General features: G+C 46.0%; 1 protein-coding gene across 12 annotated transcripts in view; it reads right to left on the minus strand.

Moving 5' to 3' along the window:
* Positions 1 to 6,028: 6,028 nt before the first annotated feature.
* Positions 6,029 to 26,979, minus strand: part of NHSL1 (NHS like 1) — a 246,724-nt gene continuing 225,773 nt past the window's right edge. For 5 of the 12 annotated variants that reach the window (XM_086707986.1, XM_086707988.1, XM_086707996.1 and 2 more), the window contains exons 5-8: positions 25,087 to 25,218; positions 15,666 to 18,890; positions 15,010 to 15,142; positions 6,029 to 8,909 (exon numbers count right to left, since the gene is read on the minus strand). In XM_086707986.1, coding sequence (XP_086564112.1) covers positions 8,174 to 8,909; positions 15,010 to 15,142; positions 15,666 to 18,890; positions 25,087 to 25,218 — 4,226 coding nt within the window. In that variant the 3' untranslated portion in view covers positions 6,029 to 8,173. Of the gene's footprint in view, positions 8,910 to 15,009; positions 15,143 to 15,588; positions 18,891 to 25,086; positions 25,219 to 26,979 lie in introns of those variants that run through there. The other 7 variants (XM_086707987.1, XM_086707989.1, XM_086707994.1 and 4 more) reach the window with 4 other exon arrangements.

The following is a 26,979-nucleotide window of genomic DNA, read 5'->3' on the forward strand; positions in this document are numbered from 1 at the left end:
ATGCAGGTACTTGGGTTCCTGAAGGGAGGCTTGCTAACTGTAAGAGAGAGTTACATCCTTTTTGAAACACAGCTTCTGGTGTGCTACTGGGCCCTGGTAGAGATGCAACCATGAGACACCAAGGGATGATGTATCCAGAACTGTCCATCTTAGCTAGGTCCCGTCAGAACCACCAGGTCACAAAGTTGGTAGGACCAGTCGCAGTTCATCATGAGGCAGAAATGATACATCCAGGAGCCATCATGAGCAGGACCAGAGTTACATACACAAGCTGCATGAGCAGGTCGCCCCAACTCCCACGTCCTCATTGTTGTACCCACCACCCCCTCCCCTACTTCCCTGTGGTTGTCTGGGTCAACTGAAGGAAGAAGGAAAAGCTTGAACTTGGCATGTTGATGAGTTGGCTTACTTTAAGGATGCAAGATGAACATGGACGACAGCTGCATTACACCCTCACTCAGGGGTGATGTTGAAAGACCACCTCAGGGAAAAAGTTTTATGCAATCTTTCTGCAAAAAAAAGGGGGGGATTTGAATTTTTGGTGATGGAACTAGTCATTTACTTTGTGAGGGAGGAAAGGTGAAATATATATGGGGCCATGGCAATGGCAAATGACCTGGCCAAATGGTTAGCAGGTTGGAAAGGGGAAAGAAAAAAAAAAGATGATTGAGACAAGGGAGTCTGGGGATAGAGGCACGTGGAAGGACATGTGGGAGCAGGCACAGAGCTTGAAAACACCGGCTCATGTCAATGCCCACCAGAAAGCGCACACCACAGAGGGGCGCTAAGCCACCAAGAAGACAAAATGACAACCTGTTGCTGTTAGCTTTTGTTGGTGCCCACCCCAGTGCTGGCACAATGTGCACACAAATACGGTGGCAACGGAGGCAGAGACAGAGGCTATGCGTGAACCCCCAACACCACGGACTCCCGCTTACCAAGGGCTGGCCTCGACACTGCTAACTCTGAATGCCCAGCCTGCCAGCAATAGATAGCAGGTCTGGGACCCTCCTGAGCCTCTGAGAAGATCAACTGGTCACTTGAGGCCAAATTCACTACCTAAGGCCCATTCTTTCCTGAAACGGCCAGCAGTTCCTTCACACAAGCTTAGACACTTATTCTAGACATGCAGCTTCCTTTCCTGTTTATAGGGTCTCAACAGCACCCCCCCTCTAGAGACTTAACAAAATCTCTGATCCACTGGCATGGATGTACTGAACGTGTGATCTACACATCAGAACACCCAATCAGGGAGAGTTACCTATGGCCATGGGGTCCACTAGGCCTCTCACGTATGGCACCACCTAGAAGCTGCTGGTTTGGTTGCAGCCAACACCCTACCAAGTTATATACTTCCTAAATCAGAGATCCTACATAGTGCTGTGTCCACAACAGGAAGGATACGTGGCTCTGAGAACCAAGGGGTGGAAGCAAGAGTGACAGTACTTACCGTCACTCCCAATGAGCTACCAAGGGACACAAGATTTCCCACTCCACCACTCAGGTCTCTGCAGAGCCAGAGGTCCTTGTTCTCAAAGGCATACACCCTCCCTAGACAACACAACAAGGGCCCTGTTGAACTTCACCTATTGCTGCCACCTGGGGACTTTGGACTCCTTGTGTCTGGGTCCAGCAGACAAGAGCCACCATCTTGTTAGGGATGCCTGACCCTGGAGTGCAAGAGGAGGTAAGTCTGCTGTTACACGATGGAAACTCAGGGCACCCACGTGGTGTATCCCTTGTACTCCTTGCCGAGTTAGAACTGTGAATGGATAAGTGCAGCAGCGCTGGTCCCAGAAGTGTTTGATTCTCACGATCTCAGAACCCTCAGGAATTAGAGCATGGGTCACACCACTAGGAAAGCCACTGAGATGAGCAGAGGTGGCAGTTGAGGGTAAAGGGCATGGAGTGAGTGGAGGAGGGAGGAGAAATACCGGCTGTGGCCCCAGACCGGTGGCAGGAAGGGCTGTAGTTGGTCCCACCAAGCTCCTCTAAAAAACACTTTCTCCTCAGGAAGAGAGAAGTCCACCAGAGACTTGGCAGAATGGCCCTCCGTGTTTGTAGGGGAAGCAGACCCACAAGGTGCAAGGGGCCAAACTGTGGCAGGCATGGAGACGTGCCACTTAGATCTCCTCTCAAGACTGGCCATCCAACGGCAAGAAGTGTGGTTGGCTGATAGCCTCTAATTGGTGGCTTCATCGGGGGCCACCTTAGCTTTCAAGCTGAAGTCATACTATCCCAAGGGTTGGGGACCAGTGATTCTACTAAGCGGTGGGAATTGAAGGCATGCTTTTCTCAGAGTGGCCTCTTGCCAAAGACCAGACAAGGCAGTGGTAAAGGACCTCGCTGTTTCTGTCCAACACAGGAGACCTCCGGTGAGTGAACTTTCCCCAGAGTTCCCCATAGGTTGGGCAGCCGTGTAAGGTCATTACTGCAATCTGATAGCTCTCCTGGCCTTATCCTCCTTCTTTGCTTTTCCTTTTAACGGTGTTACACTCCAATAAAACCTTGCATTCCTAATGGTCCAAGTGTCTACTTCCTGAGGAACTTAAGCCAACATAGAAATACAGGCACTTTTCTTTTCAGTAGTTAAAATAAAGGCTTTGAGGTTGAAATGGCGCCTGTCAAGGGACAGAAAGGAGAATTAGGCCAGACTATTTGAATAAGGAGGACAGTGGCAGATCTTAAAGGCTTTGCGGGCCACAGCAAGGAGTTCGAATCCCATTGGCTGTAAGATTCAGTCTTTGTGGAGGGTTTCAAGCAGTGGAGAGCTATCTCTTGTTTTTAAGAGCTTATTTTTATGGTAAATTAAGAGCGGTTGAAGATGCACAGTAAAGACCAGAAGACCAGTTGGGAGGTGTTTGCAGTAGTCTGGTTAGGAGACAACAGCTTGGACCTGAGAGGCAGCAGTGAAACTGGTGAGAAGTGATTGGATTTGTGAACTATTTTGGCAGTAGGGTTCACATGACTTGCTTATGGTTGAGATGCGGCTTGGAAAGGAAACAGGCCACAGGAATAAGCCTTGATTTGGGGCCTGAGCCATTGTGTAATGCCATTAATTGATAAAGTAAAGATTGTGGTGGGGGGTATGGTTTGGAGATAGGAGGTTTAAAATACCTTTAATGCAGGTGTTGCGTAAGCAGCAAATATACCAATCTGGAGTTCACAGAGGAAGTAAGGACAGATGTTCAGGAATCACCAGTGTGGTGTGTGTGTGTGTGTGTGTGTATCTATCTATATGTGTGTGTGTATATATACATATGTACATATATATGTGAATACGTATATATGTATATACATATATGTGTGTGTGTGTGTGTGTATACACACACACACACACATATATTTAAGGCTATGGGATTAGATGTACTCAACAAGAAAGCGTCTATAGCTTTAGAAGACTAAGAACGAAGCCAGGTCATATCATTCTCCTTCTTATAAAACCTTCATTCTTTCCCAATATTACAGAACAAAACCCCCAAATTCTTTGGGAGGAAATCCCAGGCCTTCTACATTCTTGCCTGAGATGACCTTTCTACTCTCACGTCCTACTATGTTCTTCTGGAGACATTTTAACTACATGGCTTCCTCTAAACACTGGCCTCTGTGCCTTTGCTCATGCTATCCCCTCCATTTGGAGGGTCCTTCTTCTCCCAACTTGCCCCACTTGGTGAAATCCTTCCTTGTCCATAAAGTCTTAGTTCAGGTTCACAACCAATCCTTCCCTCATCCATCTAGACAAAAGTAACAACACCTGAGGCACCTGGCTGGCTCAGTCAGTACACATGCGACGCTCAACCTCATGGTTGTGAGTTTGAGCCCCACCTTGGGTGTAGAGACTACTTAAAAATAAAACCTTAGGGGCGCCTGGGTGGCGCAGTCGGTTGAGCGTCCGACTTCAGCCAGGTCACGATCTCGCGGTCCGTGAGTTCGAGCCCCGCGTCGGGCTCTGGGCTGACGGCTCAGAGCCTGGAGCCTGTTTCCGATTCTGTGTCTCCCTCTCTCTCTGCCCCTCCCCCGTTCATGCTCTGTCTCTCTCTGTCCCAAAAAGAAATAAACGTTAAAAAAAAAAATATTTAAAAAAAAAAAAAATAAAACCTTAAAAAAAAAAAAAAAAAAGCAATGACATCTTCCTCTGAGACCCCTATCACTCAACTGTAAGTGAGTTAAAAACGCAGTGCACCTAGAAGGTAGACCACCCAAGGCTGATGCAGTGACTCTAGATGTAATCAATGGACCAGGTTCCTTTCTCCTTCACCTTCCACACATGTGGCTTTCAACCCATTGGTGCTGAAATGTCGGAAAAGTACTGTTCTTCTAGCCTCCCATTCTTTCAGGGAGAAACAAAGCAACAAGAGATGGGACTGGCTCCTATATCAGTAACCTTCCTGGAGATTTCCAGACCACTGCTCATGTCTCACTGGTCAAAATTGACCCTCTTGACAACAGGGGAGGCTGTGAGGTGTAGCGTTTCAGTTGGGTGCATTGCCATCTCGAATCAATGTCAGGTGTTCCAATGGTAAAGGACACACAGGGTGTGGGATCCCAACAGGGTTCGCTGTGGAGCTCAGAGTGCTCTTCCTTTTCAACCATTCTGACACGTTTTACAGGATAGTTCACAGTGTGTGTGTGTGTTTCACTAGATTTGAAGCCCCTTAATGAGATCTCATCCACATTTTTAATGTTTATTTTGAAAGAGAGAGAAAGAGTGTGAGCAGGGAAGGGACAGAGAGAGAGAGAGAGAGAGAGAGAGAGAGAGAGAGAGAGACAATCCCAAGCAGGCTCCATGTGCTCAGTGCAGAGCCCTATGCAGAGCTTGATCTCACAGACTGTGAGATCATGACCTGAGTTGAAGTCAAGAGTTGGACGCTTAACCGTTTTAAATCTTAGGACTCCCTTATACCTTACCTAGCATATTAGAAATATTTAATAAAGGGCTTTTTTAAAATGCCAAACACATGACTCCAGATTGCTCTAGTCCTTGTTCTATGAATAAAAGCTGACCTGTGTGGAAGGCAGAGGAGCTCATCGGAAGAGACTGTGTTGCAGTAACTAAAGGGCTAACGACAGAAAAAGAGACCTCAGGAATCAAACGGACCCCAAGAGTCAGGTCCATGTTTTATCTGAAAGACCCTCCTTCTCACCCTGCCCAATAATATCCTAATATCACCCAAGTGTACTATCCTGCTGTACTCATTTCTTGATGGAATCTCAGCAACACAATTATTCATATTCACCTCATGTGCTGACAACACATTAAGGCAGAACCGATAAAGCCAGTCGCATGTTTCTCCTGTCCTTCCAGGGGGGTCGTGTTTTGTCTCCTTGTTATTGTGACTCTCCTAACGAATATACTCCCACCCTCAGGTGAGAAGAAACGGTTGTAACCAACATCCTTCAGAAATAGGAGGGCAGAAATCAGACCAAAGTTGAGGTGGCTTCCACCGGACAGACCACATGACCGTTTGTTTCTCCCCCAACTCTCAGGAAAAATAAGGCGGAAGTAATTTGTCCCTAGGACTTCTATGATTATCAGTGACTTACGGTCTCAGGATATAAGGAAGAGTCAACAAGTCTACCCTCACGGGTTTTTTCAAGGTGACGGGGTCTGTAAACAGACCCCATTCCTCACAGAGGAATAAAGTAGCAAAGCTAAAGGTGCCATATGGCCCAGGGAGGAGTCTAGATTCTGGTTTCCCTAGATTTCATCCACGCCTGTGAAAAGTTCTCGCATCTCTCCACATGCCACACCACCTGAACTATCAGTCGATACATTATTCATATTTATCCAAAAGTCCAGAGGACACTGTTCAGGGCTGTTTTTCCATATGTCCTTTGAGATGGCACCATCCACAGTATCTGTGATGTTCTATCTCCTCTCTGTTGGGTCCCCACCTCCCACAGGCACCTTCTGGTCTTCACTGCTGTTCTGTTTGTATCCAGCAAAGCACTCACCAGTTCTGTGGAAGAAGGCCGATCTTATTATTCAAAAACGCACGCACAAACGAAAAGAAGGAAGGTTCAACTATTTCCTTTACAATTGTTTTATTCAAAGCAAATTTTCAAACCTAGTATCCTTTTTCTTTAAAAACGGGGATTTTTAAAATAGTTTTATAATTAGTGGTGATGTTGTTTTACTTTACCTTCGACATAAATGATTTATATATTAAGTTAAAGTTGTCTGATATTCACGTACATTCTAATCGGGCTTAGGGAGCGAGGAGGTTTCATATTCAGAAGCCAACACCACTTTTCTAAAATGTAGAAGAGGAGATCCTCGGGCCCAGCACGGCAGACGGTAGCTCCAAATGGTGAAAAGTCCTTTAGCCTTTGGCCAAATATCAGGTCTTCATTGCGGGCTGTGTGAAAAGAAGGGTTTTGTTTTCTTCAGAGGATGGAAGAAGCCTTCATTCCTTAGGTTTGTTTTTGTCTCAAAGCCGTGTCTAAAATGGGGGTCTTACGGTTGTGATGTGTAATAAACCTTTTGATAGTCTGGCCCGTGCGGTCCAACGTTTAGATGATGTTTTTATGCCGAAAGAGATGACCTCTGGTAGCCGTACTGCACACGGGCCAAGGATCTCCGTGTTGTCGTCTCAAGTCCTTCTAATGAAGGCGACAAGGCTTGTTTCATGTAACCAACAAATAAAGGAGTCCAGGTACATGGCAGTTGGGAGGGAATGGGGGCGGGGGGGGGCACAAGAGTAGGACGTAAAAATAAATACTTTACACACTTTTCTCCCACGCCTATAAGTATTAAAAATTCTAGCTGGAGAAGATTAGAAGGTAATTAGCCAACTCAATTACTTATAAAAAATATAAAAACTCACAAACCAAATGATGCAAAAAATCTTTTTAATCTAAAATCTCATTTCCCAGGGTTAATTAATAGCCAAGCCCTGCCAATTTTTAGTAGTGTATTTGACTAACAAGAGGTATTCAGCATTTTCTTCAAAGTATGAGAATATAGAATAGATTCTGATAAACCTTTCTAAATGGGGGCATGGTACTGTATGTAGGCAGGTCAAGGAAAAATAGCCATACCTATATCTTTGGTGTCACCAAAAGGATATCCAAAAAAGTCAGCAAATGTTGACAGGTCAAGCGATAAGAAATTGCCAAATGCGAGTTTATACTCTGTAAAAACGGCCGTAAAAGGAAAATCTCCACCCACAGTTCTGTAGTGCAAGTCTTCAAGTGGAATTCTGAAAAATATGTTTATTTCATAAGCAGGAAACAGCTTTCAGCAGCGTTTTATCACTTGCCCCTCTTCCCTTCTGTCCCCTCTCACCCTCTCTGTGCGCGTACGCGGTCATCTTCGTTCTCAAGGAAGGTCTTGGCCGCTACTCAAGGAGGAAAGTCATGAAAAGACTGCCCACGTGTCTAAAACTCAGGCCAGAAGGCGTGTGTCTGTGGCCTCAGCGGAGCAGGCTCCAAGTGACTGCCCTGCCACTTCCCCACATTTGTCATGTTCACGAAACCAAGCCTTTTTTCCCCAGGAAAAAGTACCTGAACCCATTAGTCATTTAGCCCTTTCCCATCGTTTTGGGTTCATCACGACACAGCTCACCTCGAAAGCACGCCGGGGCCGGGACCCCGTGTCCTCTGCAGCACCAGCCAATATGCCCCCTCTTTCTTAGAAGGAATGGTTCTCTCCCCTCTTTCTTCAGAAACTCACTAGTTTCCCCAAACAGAATACTTTTCAAGCAATTCCCACCTAGTCCAGAAGATTCCATGTTTCCACCCATCTTTCCTTCTATTTCTGTACATGCTGTTTGTGTGTGTGTGCACGCACGTGTGTGTTTTAACACAAAAGGGTTCAAAATGCACACACACACACCCTTCCACACACACACACCCACCCAGCATTTAGTCAAAAAAAAAAAAAAAAAAAAAAAAAAAAAAAGGGCGTGCGGAGGAATAAAAAAAAAAGAAATCTTCCCCAGGAAGCACTTCTGGAAGTTAAGCTTCTACTTGCTTTTCAGCCACAGGGCAAGTGCCGAGGGGAGGCCTAAATAACACCCCCCTTCCGCTGTAGGGCTGGCAGCGCCCGGGGCCCACAGCACAAACGCTGAGCGGGATCCACGGGCAAGGCAGGGAAGGTACCTGTCAGACTTCCTAGAGCGAGGTGTTGCGCGTCTCCCTCACGTTACCTGGGAGACTCACATTCTCGTCCCTAGCTCTCTTCCCCCAGAGGACCTCCACACCGTTCTGATGGACCCGTGCGCTCCTCCGTGACTGTCCCGTTGGCGGGGCCGGGACCCTGTGCCTGCGGCGAGGCGGCGGGCTCCCCGCCACAGAGCAGGCTGCCCTTGTCCGTTTCATCCCCCACCGGTCCATCCAGGGAGCATCCCCTCGCGGCACCCGGGGCCCGGCGAGCCCGGTTGTCTACAGGCTCCAAGGCTTCCCCTTCGCCTTCCGAGATGACGGTCATGGGGCTGCTCTGGATCCGGTTCCGCACGCTGTATCTGCTGCTGGCCGCAGAAGGCGGGGTTCGGCTGCGGCCGTACCGGGGGCCGGAAAAGGACAGACTCCGAGGCATCAAACCTTCGCTCTTGGCCCACTCCTCCTGGGCCCGCCTGTTCTTGCTTGGGGAGCAGCTTGACGGGCTCTCGGGCGCGTCTGGCGAAGGCTCTGACCTTGATCTCTGGAATCTAGGGTCTGTGTTCTTCAGCATCTCGGCTGCAGACATGCGGGCGCTCGTGTCTGCCCGACTCCCCTTTTTTAGCAGCAGAGCTTTGAAGTTGTCACTGCTGGTGCTGCTTTTACGGACACTTCTCTGAATTGACCCCACTTGCTTCGGGGAGGCCAGGCTGGGGGCAGCACCAGTGGGTGTCACTGGCGGGGAGGGAGAATGGTTTCGGGAGTGATCATCATCTGAATCTTTACGGCCAAGGACTTTCCTCTTGGATCTGAGATTTAAGAACATGAAGATAAAGGTTCATTCCCAGTGGGCCATGGGATGTCGGTCACAACCGCCCTGCTTCTCTTACTGCATATTCCGGTCACCATTTATTAAGAGTTCCTTTAATAGTTTATTTTATTATCATGTGAGCCCATGACCCAGCTACAATAATGATTAACTCATGGCTGCCCTTCTTTCATCTGTACCCTCACTGGATTACTTTGAAATGAATCTTAAGATATCATATTAACTTACTGTGGTAAGGATCATTTCAAAAGTTTCTATTGCCGTATTTTATTTAACACTCCCGTATTAGACTGATCCCGAGTGAATTTCACTGCCGACCACCCTTGTTTGTAATCTTCCTTTTCTTGTTTGGTACTAGCCCTTCAACAGGGCTAATAGATAAGTCAACCCCCAGAATATCCCCTACCACGAGGGAGGCCCCCACTTCAGGTTCTAGAACAATTCTATAGCTCTGCGTTCTCATACATTCTAGAGTGTGACATAAAACCAGGCTTCCTTGGCTCTTACTGGCCCATATGTCAACTTCTGAAAATCCAGTTTTCCAGAAAACTAGAGTGAACCTTCCACACCAGATCCTGTTTCCTGACTGACTTCAGAAAACCTCTCAGTGATCAAGACAATCTGAAGAATGTGGGTGGAATGTGACAGAGGAGGGGCCTTTAGGGAAAGTTAAGATGTTTCCCGGAGGTGTTTCTTGTCCTCAGTCTCTAAGAAGCTTGCTGTTCAATGTGTTTTGTATGCAGAGTGACTCAGAGATAATAAAGCAGATGAGCCAGGGGGCCCCTTGCTGGTCTCTTCACAATAACAACTCAGTCTGCAAGGAATCTCTCAGCCAGATGCAGGTGCTTTAAGAAAAACTCGGTACATTTAATAAAACAAAGACATGGGTACATCTTTTTGTTTGCTATAAAATGATAGAATATGCAGCAGGTGCTTGCAGCACCAAGAGGTTGGTACTGTATATACAGATTGAGAGTTGAACTTGAGCACTACCGACCTCTAGCTGTGTGACCTTGGACAAACTAGTCCGTTTCATACTTGTAAAAATGGGGGCGAGGATACTAACCTCACAGGTTCGTGAGGATTCAATGAGATGAAGAGCCTCTGGAGTCACACAGACCTGGGCTAAATCCCATGCTAAAAGCTTCCTTGCTCTGTGACCTTGGGCAAATTAAAGTTTCTGATCCTTGGGGAGCCTGGGTGGCTCAGTTGGTTGAGCGTCCGACTTCAGCTCGGGTCATGATCTCATGGTTCGTGAGTTCGAGCCCCGCGTCGGGCTCCATGCTGACAGCTCAGCGCCTGGAGCCTGCTTTGGATTCTGTGTCTCCCTCTCTCTCTGCTCCTCCCCTGCTCACACTTTGTCTCTCTCTCAAAAATAAATAAAGATTAAAAAATTAAAATAAAAAGAGTTTCTGATCCAGTATCCTATCTGGAAAGTGAAACAATGGTAGAGAGCTCCTAGTTTATCAATAAAGATGAATGCAGGGGCGCCTGGGTGGCTCAGTCAGTTAAGCGTCCGACTTTAGCTCAGGTCACGATCTCGTGGTCCGTGAGTTCAAGCCCCGTGTCGGGCTCTGGGCTGATGACTCAGAGCCTGGAGCCTGCTTCCGATTCTGTGTCTCCCTCTCTCTCTGCCCCTCCCCCGTTCATGTTCTGTCTCTCTCTGTCTCAAAAATAAATAAACGTTAAATAAATAAATAAATAAATAAATAAATAAATAAATAAATAAAATAAAATAAAGATGAATGCAAATAACAGCCATAAAGTGTCAGGCATGGAAGATGTGCTCAACAGACCTGTGAGTGTCATTTAGGAAAAAAGAGTTCTTTCTTCCTGCCGCTAGGCCCGCTTCAGTGCTGTTTTTACTTGGCCTTGCACAGCAAGACACGGGAGGAATGGACCCCTAATGGCTGCCCTGGGCTCGGTGCTCCCACAGTCCTCTCCATGCTTCTGGCCAAAGAGAAGCCCCCAAAGCAGAAGACAGGAGATGGTAAGGACTGAAACAAAGTCTGAAGGGTGGCCAAAGCTGACGTGGCACCAGCCCCTTTGAGACTGCAGAGCCTGGCCTTTGACCCTTTGGTCCAACGGCTCTGTATGGTTGTCAACAGAGAGCGGTGCTCTGGAATACATTAATGACCAGCTGACAGAAACCACAAAAATAATAACATCGCAGAATCTCCGAGCTGGAAGCGGCTTTAGCTGGTGTGGTCTGACCAGGGAAGGTAACTGATACCAAAGAGTGAAGTCACACAGCTTAATATAAGAACTAGGACCTGATGGAGTATCTTCCTACCCATAGTGCCTGATCTCACAACCTATAACAGTCACCTTAGAGAGTGAATGATTTAGCACTGAAGCTATATATTGCCTTATTTGAACTTCTCAAAAGCAGTTCTGCCCATCTCATTCTTGCAGGTACTGCTTTGTAGCCTAATTTTTAGTTTGTTTTTTAAAAGGTAAGGGTGTGCAGGGTGCCTGGGTGGCTCAGTCGGTTAAATGTCCAACTTCGGCTCAGGTCATGATTTCACAGTCCGTGAGTTCAAGCCCCGCGTCGGGCTCTGAGCTGACAGCTCAGAGCCTGGAGCCTGCTTCGGATTCTGTGTCTCCCTCTCTCTCTGCCCCTCCCCTACTTGCATATTCTCTCTCTCTCTCTTTCTCTCTCTCTCTCTCGCTCTCTCTCAAAAATAAACATTAAGAAAAAAAAAAAGGTAAGGGTGTGCTGAAATCCATATATCAAGCCACAGGTATACTTGATTAAAGTTATGGCCTTTCACTGTAGATTTAGAATTAAGAGAGGAGATGGGAATTTATAAAAGTTTTTGTTGTTTCTCAAAAGCAGCTGCCCCTGAAAATGAGAATTAAATCTAAGCACACAAATTCTCTGCATATATGTATGTATACACACGCACACACACATACATGCTCTGTGTGTGTATTTCCAAAGAAGATGGCTATAAAAAGCACTCAAACAGTTAACACTGGCTTGAAAACTAATTACTTCAATAAATATAAAAATTTCACACCTCAACTGGTGTTCTACATTTTCCATCTGGCTTTAAATCTGAAGTGAATTCATTTGCATTATAAAATTTGAAAGCTGTGGGTTCCGTTTAGATACTCTTTCTTTTAAATTATTAGCTTAGGTGGGGCGCCTGGGTGGCTCAGTCTGTTGGGCGTCCGACTTCGGCTCAGGTCACGATCTCGTGATTCACGGGTTCGAGCCCCGCGTCGGGCTCTGTGCTGACCCAGCTCAGAGCCTGGAGCCTGCTTTGTGGATTCTGTCTCCCTCTCTCTCTGCCCCTGCCCAGCTCATACTCTGTCTCTCTCTCTCTCAAAAACAAATAAAACATTTTTTAAAAATTTTTTAAAAAGTTTCTAAATTATTAGCTTAGGTGCTGAAGAATATAAAATAAAATAAAGCCTAAAAAAGCAGACTTCTGATGGATTTTTATTATGTCCGTTAATACATTATCAATACCAAAACAGAAATTAGCAGTCGTCTTCCCTCACTCTCCAATCCATACCCTACTTGGTCTCCATTTCTATCGAGTGTACACAGAATGATACAGACTGGCTGATTTCCACATCTGTAGTAGATATAATTCACTACTAGGAGGCACCACAGATTTTTCAGTGTCTTAAGAAGGTTGCCAAAGTAAAATATGGAAGAGACATTTGGTGTATTTTTCAGAAAAGCACATAGTAAATTGGCCCCACAATAGTTGGGTTCCTCACTGAGACCAAGTACTTAGTACACAGAGCAACGAGCAACGTATCTTCTCTGTAGACTGCTATTTTAAAATTTTTTTTTCAACGTTTTTTATTTATTTTTGGGACAGAGAGAGACAGAGCATGAACGGGGGAGGGGCAGAGAGAGAGGGAGACACAGAATCGGAAACAGGCTCCAGGCTCCGAGCCATCAGCCCAGAGCCTGACGCGGGGCTCGAACTCACGGACCGCGAGATCGTGACCTGGCTGAAGTCAGATGCTTAACCGACTGTGCCACCCAGGCGCCCCTGTAGACTGCTATTTTAAATGTATATGTCTGCCCATTTAGCAAACCAGTGCATTCCCTATGAAATGAAAGATGCCACATCCTGGAAGAATTTCCTGATAGTTAAATCCCAACTGGTTTCATTTAATCCAGAAAATATTTACGGTGTGCTTATTATGTCTCTAGCATGGTTAGAATAGAAACCTCTGTATAAACTTCTACAAATGCCACTAACGTCCGTTTCAAAGACGTAGCATTTTTCATTTTACAGTGTTCAGAAATAATTTCATAAGTAGCTACACCTTTCTATTTCTTTTTTTTTTTTTTTTAATTTTTTTTTTTCAACGTTTATTTATTTTTGGGACAGAGAGAGACAGAGCATGAACGGGGGAGGGACAGAGAGAGAGGGAGACACAGAATCGGAAACAGGCTCCAGGCTCTGAGCCATCAGCCCAGAGCCCGACGCGGGGCTCGAACTCACGGACCGCGAGATCGTGACCTGGCTGAAGTCGGACGCTTAACCGACTGCGCCACCCAGGCGCCCCAACACCTTTCTATTTCTAATGAGATCAAAGAAACCATTGCTAAAGAGGCAGTCTTTAGGGTCTTTAGGCTCCAATGCTAGAGCCAAGATGTAAAGAACCTAATTGCTGGGGCACCTGGGTGGACCAGTCAGTTGAGCGTCAGCTCTTGATTTCGGCTCAGGTCATGATCCCAAGGTTGTGGGATCAAGTCCTGTGTCTGGCTCTGCCCTGAGTGTGGAGTCTGCTTAAGATTCTCTCTCTCCCTCTGCCCCTCTCCCCTGCTCGGGATCTCTCTCTAAAATAAAAAATAAATAAATAAATAAATAAATAAATAAATAAATAAAAATAATAAAAGACTCTACCTTTAAAAAAGAAAAGAAAAAACAGAATTCTTGACAAACACCTAATTCCCCAGCTTGGTCCCCTCCGCATCCCCCCCCAACTCCTCCCCAAGTTAGATATTTATATGCTGCACAAGGAATTTCAGATCGAGATAACACTGTGCTTTTCATCTCATGCAACAGCCTTCTCAGATTCCAAGAGCTGGGAAAACAGTCCTGACACAAGGTTACTTACATGGAGAGTCAAATGATTTTGTAGGATGCTTCGTTCCGGGAAGAGAAAAGGGACTTTGATTCAGGGCCACATAAGGTGCTGGCAGCATAAAGACACTCATAAGAGTGTCCAAAAACACTGTGGTAAAGGAGTTGAGACAGCAGCAAAGGATTGATACAGCTTTGTGGTTAAAAGCACTTGCACATATCCAATCTCATCTATTTTTACAGTGACACTGTTAACGAGTACGCGGCTGTTTACAGCCAGAAAAACAAGGCAATATATATATATAGCTTTGGTGCTAAATCATATTCACTCTCTAGGGTGACCATATGTAAAGACTCTAACAGTTCAGGCAGTTATTTTGAAACATTTACTCCACATTTTTTCTTAAAGCCCAACAATTTCTGATGCCAGTAGATGGCACTAACAGTATACACTATCAAATTCAATTCCTTTCGCTCCCGCTTTGAAAAGACTGTACTCTTGTATGGAAACATTTTAGTAGCCAAAGAAAACTGCGTTAAAAAACCCTGCTATTTCCGTGAAGTAAAAAAATAATAATAATAATAATAAATGAATAAATAAATAAATAAATAATAAAACACCCTTAAGAAAGAAGCAATCCTGTAGAGCTTAGCCTGTGCCTATCTTCTGTCCACAAAACACAGCATTCCTCCCCCTGGACTAGACCATCCGTCGCTCTAATCCAGTTCTTGTAAATACTCCATCACGTGACTGACACATTGCATTTCTTGCCAGCAAGTGCAGTGCTGGGCAGAAGGCACCCATGGAGTCCCTGTCCCCACGTCTTCATAAAAATCAGTGGAACAAAGGAGAACAGAAATTGGGGGTCAGAAGAAAAAAAGGAAAAAACATAGAAACACACTAAAAAAAAAAATCAAGTTAATGGGTGACAGAAAAAAAGCTCAAGGAAGACAGACTGAGGAACCACTTAGAAAGACTCAGAGAGTCGATCGCCGATAAGAGCGAGGAGTTCGGGATACCTGTGAATAGCTGCGAAAAGGTCTTCTGTGGTCCGGGGTCTGCTGGGGGTCATCACCTCCTCACTCCCTTCTTCCCTAAGGAAGTCGCAGGCCTCCGAGGAAGCAGCCCCTGTGTCCGGCTCTGGCACCCCGGCTGTAGGGAAGCAAGCCGATACAGGACGCGCACAAGTGACTTGAATTGGCACTTTTCACCAGGCTTCCCCATCTGCTTCCCTGCCATTCCCGATAACGTGAGAACCCTGGGACAGGCAGTGGGGTCGGCAGTTTGATCTTTTATTTGGATCACAAATAAAAGACAGCCAAAGCTCACTCTCTTCTGTTGAAGTCCGGGGCTCCTACTGAATCTCTCCCTCCGATTTTGTTGCAACATTTCTTTGCAGCTCTCCAGAAGGGAGATTACTCATTGCTGTTTAATAAACACCCTGTCTGCTGCGGACCACGCTGCCCCTCTATTTTCTGACGTTCAGTAAGCCGTACCCTCAGATCCAGGTTTTTTTTTTTTTTTTAAATATCATAAAATGCCAAGTTGGTAACCTAAGTGGGAGGCAGCACAATGAGCCCACATGCGGCTAGCTTTACCTTGAACATGCACCGGCCCTATCTTCTGCCTGGGCTGCATGTGGTCGGAGGGGAAGGAGAGAGAAAAGCAGACTCACGCCCTCCGTCCTGTAGAGACAGGCAGCTCTCCGCGCTGCCTCCACCGTCTGCACTGTTCTCGGCACCTGGCTCCTCCTGCTTGGCGGCTGGCGAGACATCGGGCTGCACCATGGGGACATTGGCTCTCACTCTGCCGGGGGAAGCGGGAGCTGCAGCCCCTCCCTCGAGATCCGAGCCGCCAGGACCGGTCTCGTCTGGACCGGCCCCGGCTCTACAAGTCTCGGCTGCCTCTCCCCTCGTGGGGCTGGGCGATGCTCCGCTCACGTTCTCCGCGGGCTCCGCTGTGAAATCTGTCTGCGGAGGTGGCACCACAAGGAACAGTTTGGGCTTCTTGGAAATGGGGGGTGGCTTCCTGCCGGGGGACGGGCCGGGGGGCTCCTGGAGCGGGGCGGCCCCGGCCTCTGGCTCCGCGGCGCGGCCCGGGCTGCGGCTCAGGAGGCCACGCTCGGCTGCACCGTCCTGGTGACCCTGACTCAAGCTCTTGGCAGGAGTCGGCGGCGAGCCTGTCACAGAGGCAGTCTGGCTTTCACTCTCCATTTCATTTATGCTATTTCGGGATTTCAGGAAAGCAGATGGCTTTAAATGATACTGGGGAACAACCGGAGTTAGTGTTTCCTGAGACACTTGTTCATATAACAGTGCTTGCTCGGATCCTGAGTTCTTTTTCACGGGCCTCAACTGTACCATCTGCAATGCTTCAGTGGTTATCAGGGGCATGGGGGGTCTAGTGCCCTCCTCTTTGCTAGCGGGCTGCCTACCGGCCTCCCAGGAGCATTCGGGCTGGCCAGATTTTTTGAAAGAAGGCCTGGCATCTTTCATCAATTTGGGGTCAAGGGGTGGGGCAGGCGGGGGAGCCGAGGAGGGTACCGAGGCAGGGGGAGGCGGCAGGGAAGCCGAGGCACCCAGAGGAAGGGGGCTAAGTGCCCTGGGGGGAGGGGGAAAGCCCTGGCCAGGGAGGGGACAGAAGGGAGTGAGAGCTTCCGGTGGTGGAGGGGGAAAAAGGGGAGACTGAGGCAGAGAGCCCTCGGGGGAGTCTACTAAAGGCGGGGGAGGGGGAAGAGGAACGGCAGCAAGGGGAGAGGCCAGCGCAGAGTCCAGCTTCTTCATCGTCCCGCTTCCTTCCGTGGAAGTGTTGGAAGACAGGGAGGTGGACGACGAGGAGACGGACACTGAAGATACCAGGGAGGACTTCCTCTCTGGCACCTTGGGCTTGGTCTTCCCCTTCCCGTTTGCTGGTGACGCGGATTTTAAAAACACAGGCACAGGGGTGAGCGCTGTGGGTGTATTCGACTGGCTGGAATATCCACTGGATGGAGAAGTGACTCTGTGGGACTTCTCCGGTGACGTGACCTTTGGTTTGACGGCGCCACCGGGCACCTGGGGCATCGCGGTCCCGGAGCCCTCCTGGACCTGGCAGGCTGGCCCGTCTCCGGCCGGCGCCCCGCTGCCGCCGGGGCAGCCCCCGCCGGGGATCCCGGGGTCTTCCTGCGCGCCCGTGTAGTCAATGTAGTACCCCCAGGGGTCCGCGTACTCGGACTTGACGCTGCTCGTGTCGCTCTGCGACGGCGTGGCCCCGCACAGGGAGTACACGTTGGGGGCGGTGGCCGAGGTCATGCTGCTGCCCGCGCTCACCGTGCTCTGGCTGCGGGAGCGGGACAGCCAGGGCTCTTCACAGTCGCTGCAGGGGCTCTGCGAGGGCGAGCTGCCGCCCCTGGCCTTGCCCGGGAGGTTCAGCTGCAGCGAGTGCTGAAGCGAGGCGATCAGGCTCTCGTTCAGCGCCTGTCCGTTGGCCTGCACGCCCTTCTTGGGAACCCTGCGCAGGGAGTCCGTCCGGGAGGGTGGCAGGGGCGGCTTCTTCGCTTTCTTCAAAGAGATGTTACGCGAAAGGGACTTGTCATGGTCACGCGGCCGGTCCCCTTGGCTCTTCCGAGCTCGCCCATCAAAAACATTGACCACGCTGTGCCTGGGGTTCCCGAAGCCATCGCTGCTATTGCACAGGTTTCCAGATCCGTGTCCGGCGTCGGGGTGCATAGATGCGTAGAAGCCATCGTGCTCCTCTGAATACAGGGACCTGGCATCATCTTTGGTCGACGTTTGATCCAAACTGCAGCTGCTCATGTTACTTCCGGGAGTGGAGAAGCCGGGAGTTGCCGCACGTGCCTTCAGTGGGGATGCCTGTCCGTTACCTGCGGCGCCGTATTCCCAGGGCTCCGAGCTGCCGTGCCCCCCGCCCTCGGAAAAACTGGACTCGCTTTTGCCATCCACATCCTGGGCGTGCGCTGGAAAGCCCAGGTTGTTTTTACAGTCGTAGGTCATGGCTTGGGATCCATTCTCCCGACTAGCTGGAGTATTTAGAGAGACCGCGGAATCACAGAGGGAGGACAGCATGGCTGCACTGGGGGGATGGGGATCTAGGGCCTGGGAAAGAACAGTGGGGTGACCCTCAGTCCAGTGACCGCCGTGAGACTGATGGCCCTCTTTACTAGCATGCTTGGACAGGAGGTGCTCTCTGGATTTTGCCTTCAGGTATGAACAGGAGCTGGTAATTTTACCGTCCAGCTGTCCTGGACTGTGAGCAGCGTGAATAATAATGACCTCCGGAGACGACGAGAGCGTGGCGTTTGGGATGATGCTGGTGGAATAGGTTGCGTGAGGAGAAACCACGCACGCTGGGCTAATCACGTTCTCAAAGTGCCTCAGCTCCTGGGACTTGGGCCTCAAAAGTGTTCTGGTCCTCGAGGCACCTCCTAAGCGTCCTAGGTTTTCATCTACTTGTGGGTTCCCGCTCTGGTATGGGCGCGCGCCATCCAGGTCTTCCGCAGGGCCCAGGGGACCCAGCCGTGGCTCGAGGGACTGGATGTTTGCCCTTGCTCCAGAACGTGGAAGGCTGTGGAAACCAGCATCACTGTGGAGGCGGGAAGGGAACACGATACCCGCGGAATCGCTCAGCACAGACATGTTCCCAGAGGAGCCTGAGAAGTGGCTCATCTGGGCGGCGATGCCTTGCCCCTTCTGTGCCCTGATTCTTCTCATGGAAGGTGGTACAACTTTCACTTCCTCGGTCTGACAGCTGGAGTCCCTGGTTTCTGAGCGCTGCCCAGCAGCCCGAGAGCTGTCAAGCCTTCCTAGTGTGGAGTAGTGGTCTGGGGTATACACTGAGTGAGCACCGACCTCATCCTGGCCGGTGCCTGATGCTGGAGATAAAGCAGAAAGAGGCTTGTTACCTAAAAATAAAAATATGTTAGTTCATCACTGATACCCTCATCCCCTTTTTACTCTGCTGTACTTAAAAATATTTTTTTTTTTCAATTCGATTTAGTTTTTCTTTCCTCCTGTAGGCACCTGAGAGTTTAAACAGTTATTGATACTCCTAAAAATAAAAACCCTTCTTATGAATGTCAGGTACTTCTCTCGATTTGTACTTCAAACCCTCCTATAGGGTGAGCGCTACATATGGAATTCTCAGTTACTCTCTTTAAGATCAAAGCTGAACACTCTGTGCAAGAGATACTTTTCAAATAACCTCCTTTCGGTAAAGATTTCAAGGTGGCCTGTCACCCGCCAGGTGACTGTGCCGAGTATCTGTCAAGCTGTGACGATGTTTCCCAAAGACAAAGGAATGTAGTGGTTCAATAGCAGGGCTACAGAGATACCATTTACAGGGGATATTGGTATAAAACAGTGTTGATTACATTAATTTTTTATGTCAGCAGGAATTCCAAGGGAAAAATGATTTACAGGCCCATCTGTGTATCAAACATTTCAGTATCCATGTTAGACCATTGTCATCTGTCTGTCAGTGACATTCAAAATCCAATGGCAATCTGTTATGTTCTGGTGGGGGGAAAGCTGCAAGAATTCATCCAGTGAGCATTTCCTCAAATTAGGGTTATTCATTTCTTGGAGCTCTAAAACCAAATGAGAGCAGGTATGTTTAAAGGTGGGGCGGGGCAGGGCGGGGAGGGGGGAAGCATAAGGAGGGCCAAACAGAGAGGGAAATGGATGAGAAAAAACCTTAAGTGTAGATAACAGTTAGATTTCAAAATACCTAGAAAGGAACAGAATCTTAAAAACACAAATCCAATATGAAACCAACAATTTAGCCAAAGTGGAGACGCAGACAGAGAGAGAGAGACTGAGAGAGAGAGAGAGAGAGAGGAGAGGGAGAGAGAAACCAATTCATGCATAGTAACTAACCACTAGGACACGTTAAATCTTGAAAAGTAACAGCAAAACCAGTTTTCTCTACACTGTTTCAAAAACTGAAAAATTCTCAGTCATGGGCTTTGCTGAGCAATGCAAGTTGGGTGCCTGCTGGCATCACTGTTCACCTGGGCAAGGACACCAGTGGTGATGGGATTCCCGCGAACTCCTTCCCTATCGCACATGAACTAACTACGTGTCCCTGACTGGACATCCAAATACCAAGGATATTACAAAAATGGCAGCGATGTTCTTGTATGAACCACAAAGGAGATGTCATCCTGTGAGGAATAAAGCATAAAGCCTTTTCCTTCACTGTGATGATGGAGAATATTTTTATACTGGTATCTTTTAGCAAAGAGGATCTGTTTCCTCCCCCCTACTTCTCTGCCAGTTACGCTCACTGAAGACAGACAGACACGCGCACGTGCGCACCCACACATGCACACAAGGTTCTCCCTTAGAAAGAGAGGAAGTGGGTCAAAGGGCAGGAGCAGGAGAAAAATCCACTTTGAGGAAAGAAAACAAAAGATGAAGGTTTTGCTATTTTAAGAGGTATTTTAGTAGGTGGGAAAATCGACTTGCATGGCTCCACCAGTTTGCTTCCAAATATTCAAGTTACCTTATTCCATTGAACAATGGATATTCATGCTTTTTCTTCTAAGATTGCAGCCGTTTTGCACGGGATCAGTGGTAGATTTTTAATGGTCTTTAAGGGCCATAAACAAAGTACTGATTCTTTCAGGTAACAATTCTGAATGTGAAACCATTTTAGGCTTCTGAAAATGGAAATATAACCGTTTCTTCGCCATTTACAGCCCAGTACAACTTTCTTATTAACAAAGTTTTTCTAAAGACTTTAAAAAACATGTGTGAAAAACAACTCACATATCATCCGTCACAGGGACCACCAAAGTTCTATTCCCAAAACAGACTGCCTAATATTTTCATAGTACAAAAAGTGTCACATATTATAGGATATAGATGAACGCTATCTTGACCAGAATTCAATAACAAAAACAGACTATAAATAAAGAGATCTGTGGGGCACCTGGGTGGCTCAGTTTGTTAAGCATCTGGCTTCAGCTCATACCATGCTCTCAGGGCTCATGGGTTCAAGCCTCGCATCAGGCTGTGCACCGACAGTGTGGAGCCTGCTTGGGATTCTCTCTCTCCCCCTTCTCTCTCTGCCCCTCCCCCATCTCAAAATAAATAAATAAACTTAAAAAAAAAAGAGAGGACTGCAAATATAGACCTCTCGGGTGCTGCTAAAAATCTTGAATGGATTTATCTGATTTTACAACATAAAGAAATAATTATATTTTTTCTTCTACTTATTACGCAATACTACAAGGTATGTCGAATTAGAATTAAAAAAAAATGTAATCAAAGCCAGTTAATTTAAGGTTTAATAGGTGGATTTTTAAAAAGTCATGTCTGGTCTTATGTTCTTAATGTTCTTTGTACAAACTATCAAAAAATCATTCAGAAGGGGAATTCCTTTAAGTGAAGCTTTTTCTGCTTGGGGAATACATATTGTTCAAGGACTATTTAAACTCTTCAGGAGCCAAATATAATTGTATACCAACAAAATAATCCTATCTGATTCTAAAAGATGAAAACTTGGGGCGCCTGGGTGGCGCAGTCGGTTAAGCGTCCGGCTTCAGCCAGGTCACGATCTCACGGTCCGTGAGTTCGAGCCCCACGTCGGGCTCTGTGCTGATGGCTCAGAGCCTGGAGCCTGCTTCAGATTCTGTGTCTCCCTCTCTGCCCCTCCCCCGTTCATGCTCTGTCTCTCTCTGTCCCAAAAATAAATAAACGTTCAAAAAAAAAATTTAAAAAAAAAAAAAATAAAAGATGAAAACTCATAATGGGTTGTTCAAATACATTTCTATGTATATATAAGATAATAAGAGTAAAGAAAAAATTAGAAATTTTGTCCGATTCACTTAAATGGAAGGCAACGAATTCTAGGCCATCAAGACTTTAGAGAGTAAATCTCATAGCTTGACTTCAAAGTACAAACTGGCTCATCTCAAAAATGAAAATAAAAATAAAAATAAAAAAAATAAAATAAAATAAAACAACTCATCTCTAGAGTCCACTGTTTATGGTTTCTAAAGTGAAAAGTGCATATAATGAAGCACAATCAACTTTAATTCTGGAAGAATCTCTGGTTTGATTTTTAAAACTCCGAATCTCCAGCAACTTGGGCAGTGTCTAGTGGACAGGAAGTATCTTTCCTAGTGAATGTTTTCTTTTCAGATAATCATATCCTTTTTTTTATCTAATTTGTTTGACTCAGCCATACTTCCCTCTTCTTCGTATCTAAAAAAGACTAATTTTTAAGGAAAATACCAAGTGTCTATAAGCTTTCAAACCAGACACCTTTCAAGTACAGAATATTGGGGAGAAAAGGCAAGATCAACCAGAAGTCATAAAATGAATGAAGAAAATACAGGATCCAAATTTTCTGCTAAATGTTACTCTATTCAATATTTATTTATTTTTGAGACAGAGAGAGACAGAGTGTGAACAGGGGAGGGTCAGAGAGAGAGGGAGACACAGAATCCAAAGCAGGCTCCAGGCTCTGAGCCGTCACCACAGAGCCCGATGCGGGGCTCGAACTCACGCAAGTGAGATCGTGACCTGAGCTGAAGTCGGACACTTAACCGACGGAGCCACCCAGGTGCCCCAAATGTTACTCTATTCAAAGGTTATTTTCCCTTACTCTATCAATCCTTTCAACTAGTCTATCTATAAAAGTACAGTTGTTTCTTATCTTTTCTTTCTTTTTTTTTTAAACTAGCTCTCACTTCAATATAGCTGTCTCAGTGGACCACCAGCTATGATCCAAGTTATGTCGACTGCGCAGTGACATCAACTGTCTCTGTTTGGCCAAGACCACTGCGCAATGATGTGGGCAGAGCTATTTCCTTTCCTCCAGCATTGTTGGTGTTTCTATGTCACATACAAAAGAGATGGGAGCATGGGCCCCAGGGACTCAATTACTGATTTTAAAAATACAATTACAGAAGACCTGATTTACCTAGCTGATCAGATCATTCCACTAAGATCAAAGAGGCAACTGAGTTATTGGCTCCATACTGGTTGGTTTAGTAATACAAGTGATAAATTTCATTATCTCTGAGGTTCTAGAAATCATGTTACATATATACATAGAGAGAGAGAGAGAGAGAGAGAGAGAGGGAGAGAGGGAGGGGGGAGTGAACAGGGGGAGACACAGAGATAATTCACACTGAATACTTGTGTGTATGTATGTTTTTCTGAGTCAAATTATTCTTATACTCTTTGCACAAAGCCATCCAAAACCTACCTATTTTGGTTGCACAGCCATTTAAAATGTAGACTACCCTGAAATATCAACCTTGTTATCTTACAAAGGGTATGTCTTTAAAGTCACTCCTTTAGGTTAAGGAACGTCCCCTAAAAGACCAGTTAAAATAAAAACATTACTGCAGTGCTGTAAGGAATTAGCCCATTAAGTATCTACTGAACATAAGAGTATGTACTAGTTTCTCACATAAGTTAGCTGTCACCTAAAGGAAGAAAAAAAGAGAAAGAGTCTGAAAGAATGAGATCCAGGAGGACCGGCCCAGATCTGGAAGCAGATGCAGGGGCACGGATGGAAGACAGATTTCTCAAACCCTGTGGATGCAATCTCACCTTTGTTTGCGATAAGACCCTGTGTTATGAAATAAGACGGGCACTTGTATGTCACCTGGGTCACCGGAACTACCTAGAGCAAAAGCAAAGCATTGCTATTCTTGTCCCACTGTGGCTTCAGTCTAGAAGGCAGAACATACATATCGGAGAACTGGGTGGCAGTAAAAGAGAACGCCAGGTAAAGAAGAGTGAGCCTTCTGTCCCTAAAACAGGGCATTTCAGCAGGTGTTTTGGGAAAAAACACATAGGAACAATGTCTGTAGCACTTGGAAGCTGAAGCAGGCAATGCTACCTCAAAGTATAACAGATCACTAGAGCTAGGATAAACCCATTTTGACTCAAAGACTGCGGGGCAAGTTCCGAAAGAATTATCCCGAGTATCTAGACTGTAACCTTCAAAAGCAAATAAAAGTAAAAACATCAGGTGAAAGCAACTATGAGGAAGTAAGTCCACAGGTTGGCTGAAGAGAAAGAGGCAAATTTCAAAATAGGTAGTATTAAGTTCCCTACGGTAATTACAAAAGCAGCTTTTATGTTAACCTATAGTGAACCTACCGGCACCAAGTGCTTCACCTGTATAAATTCATGACACCCTCAGACAACCCTATGAGGTATGTTCTGTCAATATCAACAACCGCATTATTTGAATGAGGAAGGAGACTCGGGCAGGTGAAGTAACCAGCCTGAGGCCACCCCGGGCGTCAGCGGCAGAGCTGGGATTCAAATCCACACATCTGGCGCCAGAGTCCCTGCCCCGGCCCAGCGTGCGCTGCTGTCTGTGTAGACATTCCCAATGAGCCCATTGAAAACCAAAGGAGGAAGGGAATATAGAAAGAGGAGAGTGAGAGGGTTACCCAAAGCATCTATAAAGATAAGCAGAAATAATATGGATAAGTGAATTATGAAATAAATAACCTTCTCTGCTAGCCCCCCCCCAAAATGAGGGGGGGGTTCTTTCTTTTCTGTTTTTATCACAGGTTGAAAAATATTGAATTAAAAACCTATGAAACCGTTTCCTTGGACATTCCATTAAGGCACTATCCAACATAAATGAGTATTTTCTGTTGTACTGAAATTTACTAATTATCTCACACTTGCTGTCTCTTTGATGACAAAATGGCCATCACCGTTGTCAGTATTAACTAATGAAGTCCATAGTCATTATCTGGAGTCCTAGAATGAGTTTTTGGTTTTATGAAAACTTAAAATCTAAATGAAAGGTAAATTTCATTGTGGAAATACCCAATGTGCAAGGCACATGGAGATGCTGACATTACTGTAAATGTCTATCACCCCAGTTGACAGTCTTTATATAAGCTCTTCCTGTCACTGTCTCACCAAAACTCAACAAACCATCTGCAGGGGATGTTAAGACTTGTACCCAGTGCTGCACTCAGGAGAGAAGCTGGCCCTCTGGGGGCACCAAACGGCTATCAGAATGTATTGATCTCGTAAGCACCACAATGAGGTTAGCGTAGTAATGCTGAGCAGTAACGAGGGGCAACAGAATACAGTTCTGATGAGCCATACCTAGCTCCTTCTGTATGTTGTCAGGGACTCCTGTAATAGTCTTTCTCCTTTTGACTTTCTTCGGTCGTCTTACCAGAGTGTCTGTGTAAATTAGAGACCGCCGAAGGCTGGCCTGGCGATCGAAATTCTCCCCTAATATAGAGTAGTAGAACAAGCAAAGCAATGTTATTCTCAAGCAAGCCGACACCATGCACTCTCTTCGAGAAGCTTGTTGTAAAATGATAAGAAGGTTATTAATAATGATGTTAGCCAGTCTTATGATGATGAATGAATGCTGAAGGCCAAAAAAAGAAGGAAAGCACATTATCGTCATAAGGCTATTTTTTCACTTCCGGTCTACTTCCAAAGGAAGCGCCTTGATCTCATTTGCACATGAGCTGGGGTAACAAGTGCAAATTTGTTAACATGACTTGAAGAGTGATTCTCTGTTATTTACAAAAATGGGTCATTTTGGAAGTGTTTTACATAGGCCCTATCGTCACCAAAATCACTCTCCACATCAGCGTAGGGTGTGGTGAAGGCAATGAGCCTATTGTGTTCACGTGTTCTCTCTAGAGAGCAATATGATGTCTCGTCCTGTGTGAGGATACAAATAATCAAGAATTCTTGGATGCAGAGCTTTCTCTTTCTGTCAAGGAGGCTGACCATTTGGGCAGGCTGCGGTAATTGTTATGGCGTAGATACAACTGTAATGACCGATAAAAAGCCTTATAATGATAAAGTACTTTTACCACAATGAGACCCAGTAGCACTGCTGTTGTTAAAGCTGAACTGCTTTCTTTCTGCTTCTTGATCACTTTTGACAATTGATCTTAATTCAGACATTTCAGGTAGTTTTGCAATCAAATCTAGAATGCCATATGCACAGGACTGTTTTTTGTCCTCTCAAGTACGAACTTGTGTGATTAGCACACCAATGGAAACCATAAAATAATAAAGTAGCAGTTACTGATTGGTCTGCTTTAAATTCTTTCCCAGTTTAATTAAAGAAAGTTTTGTAGCACTGTCTCTGTTAACTGGTTATTCTCCTCAAAAAGAGATTTTAAAAATACATATACACACGAATTATATACTCCCATCATGCTTATGTTGTACAAAAAGAAGTATATAAACATTCACTCTTTTTAGCAATATTGACACACAAAGTGAGTATGTTGTAAACAAGGCACCTCTATTTAAATAGGAATAAACTGTGATTAGAAACTCCTTTAAAGCAAAACAGAGGATAAAAGATCTGAATGATCAAAGCACATTTCATGTACGAAGCAACAAACACAAATAAATGCTTGCAACTTTGTTCCTAATGGAGAAAACCAGAAATGATTGAGAGAAGATGGTGAAACACTTGAAGGTATCATCACTGTAATAAACGCATCACTAAGTACAATAGCACGTATGATGCTTGTAAGGGGGCAAGCCATGACTTCAACGGTCCATAGTTCCCTGCCGCAGAGGAAAACAATTTCCTTGTATGAAGGTATTAAAAACAGACAAAACATCAACAGATAGCTGCATTTAGTCTCTACTTTTGCTTCCTTAAAAACAAAAACAAGAAATAAACCACTCAAATTCCAAGGAAATTAAGAAACAAACCACAAGAATGGACATCTAAGACATATGCCATTAAAGGCACCAAACTCTCCATCTTGCATCATGGCCTCAAATGTCTGTCCCCGATGGTGGACTAAACATTTCTTGAGGGTAGGTACCATGATTCTTGTACTTTAGCACCCCCTGTGTCACTCAGTTCAATGCCTGACACAAAGTAGTTACTCAATAAATATTTGTTGAGAGGCACTGGTTCACTCCCTTTCATTGAAAAACAGCCTTAATCATGGTTACTACTTAGCAATAAACTTAGTTAACGGCAGACATTAGTACAAAGCCAGCGTG

Source organism: Puma concolor, chromosome B2, assembly GCF_028749965.1.
Source record: "Puma concolor isolate L17-30 chromosome B2, mPumCon1.1.hap2, whole genome shotgun sequence".
Classification (NCBI taxonomy): domain Eukaryota; kingdom Metazoa; phylum Chordata; class Mammalia; order Carnivora; family Felidae; genus Puma; species Puma concolor.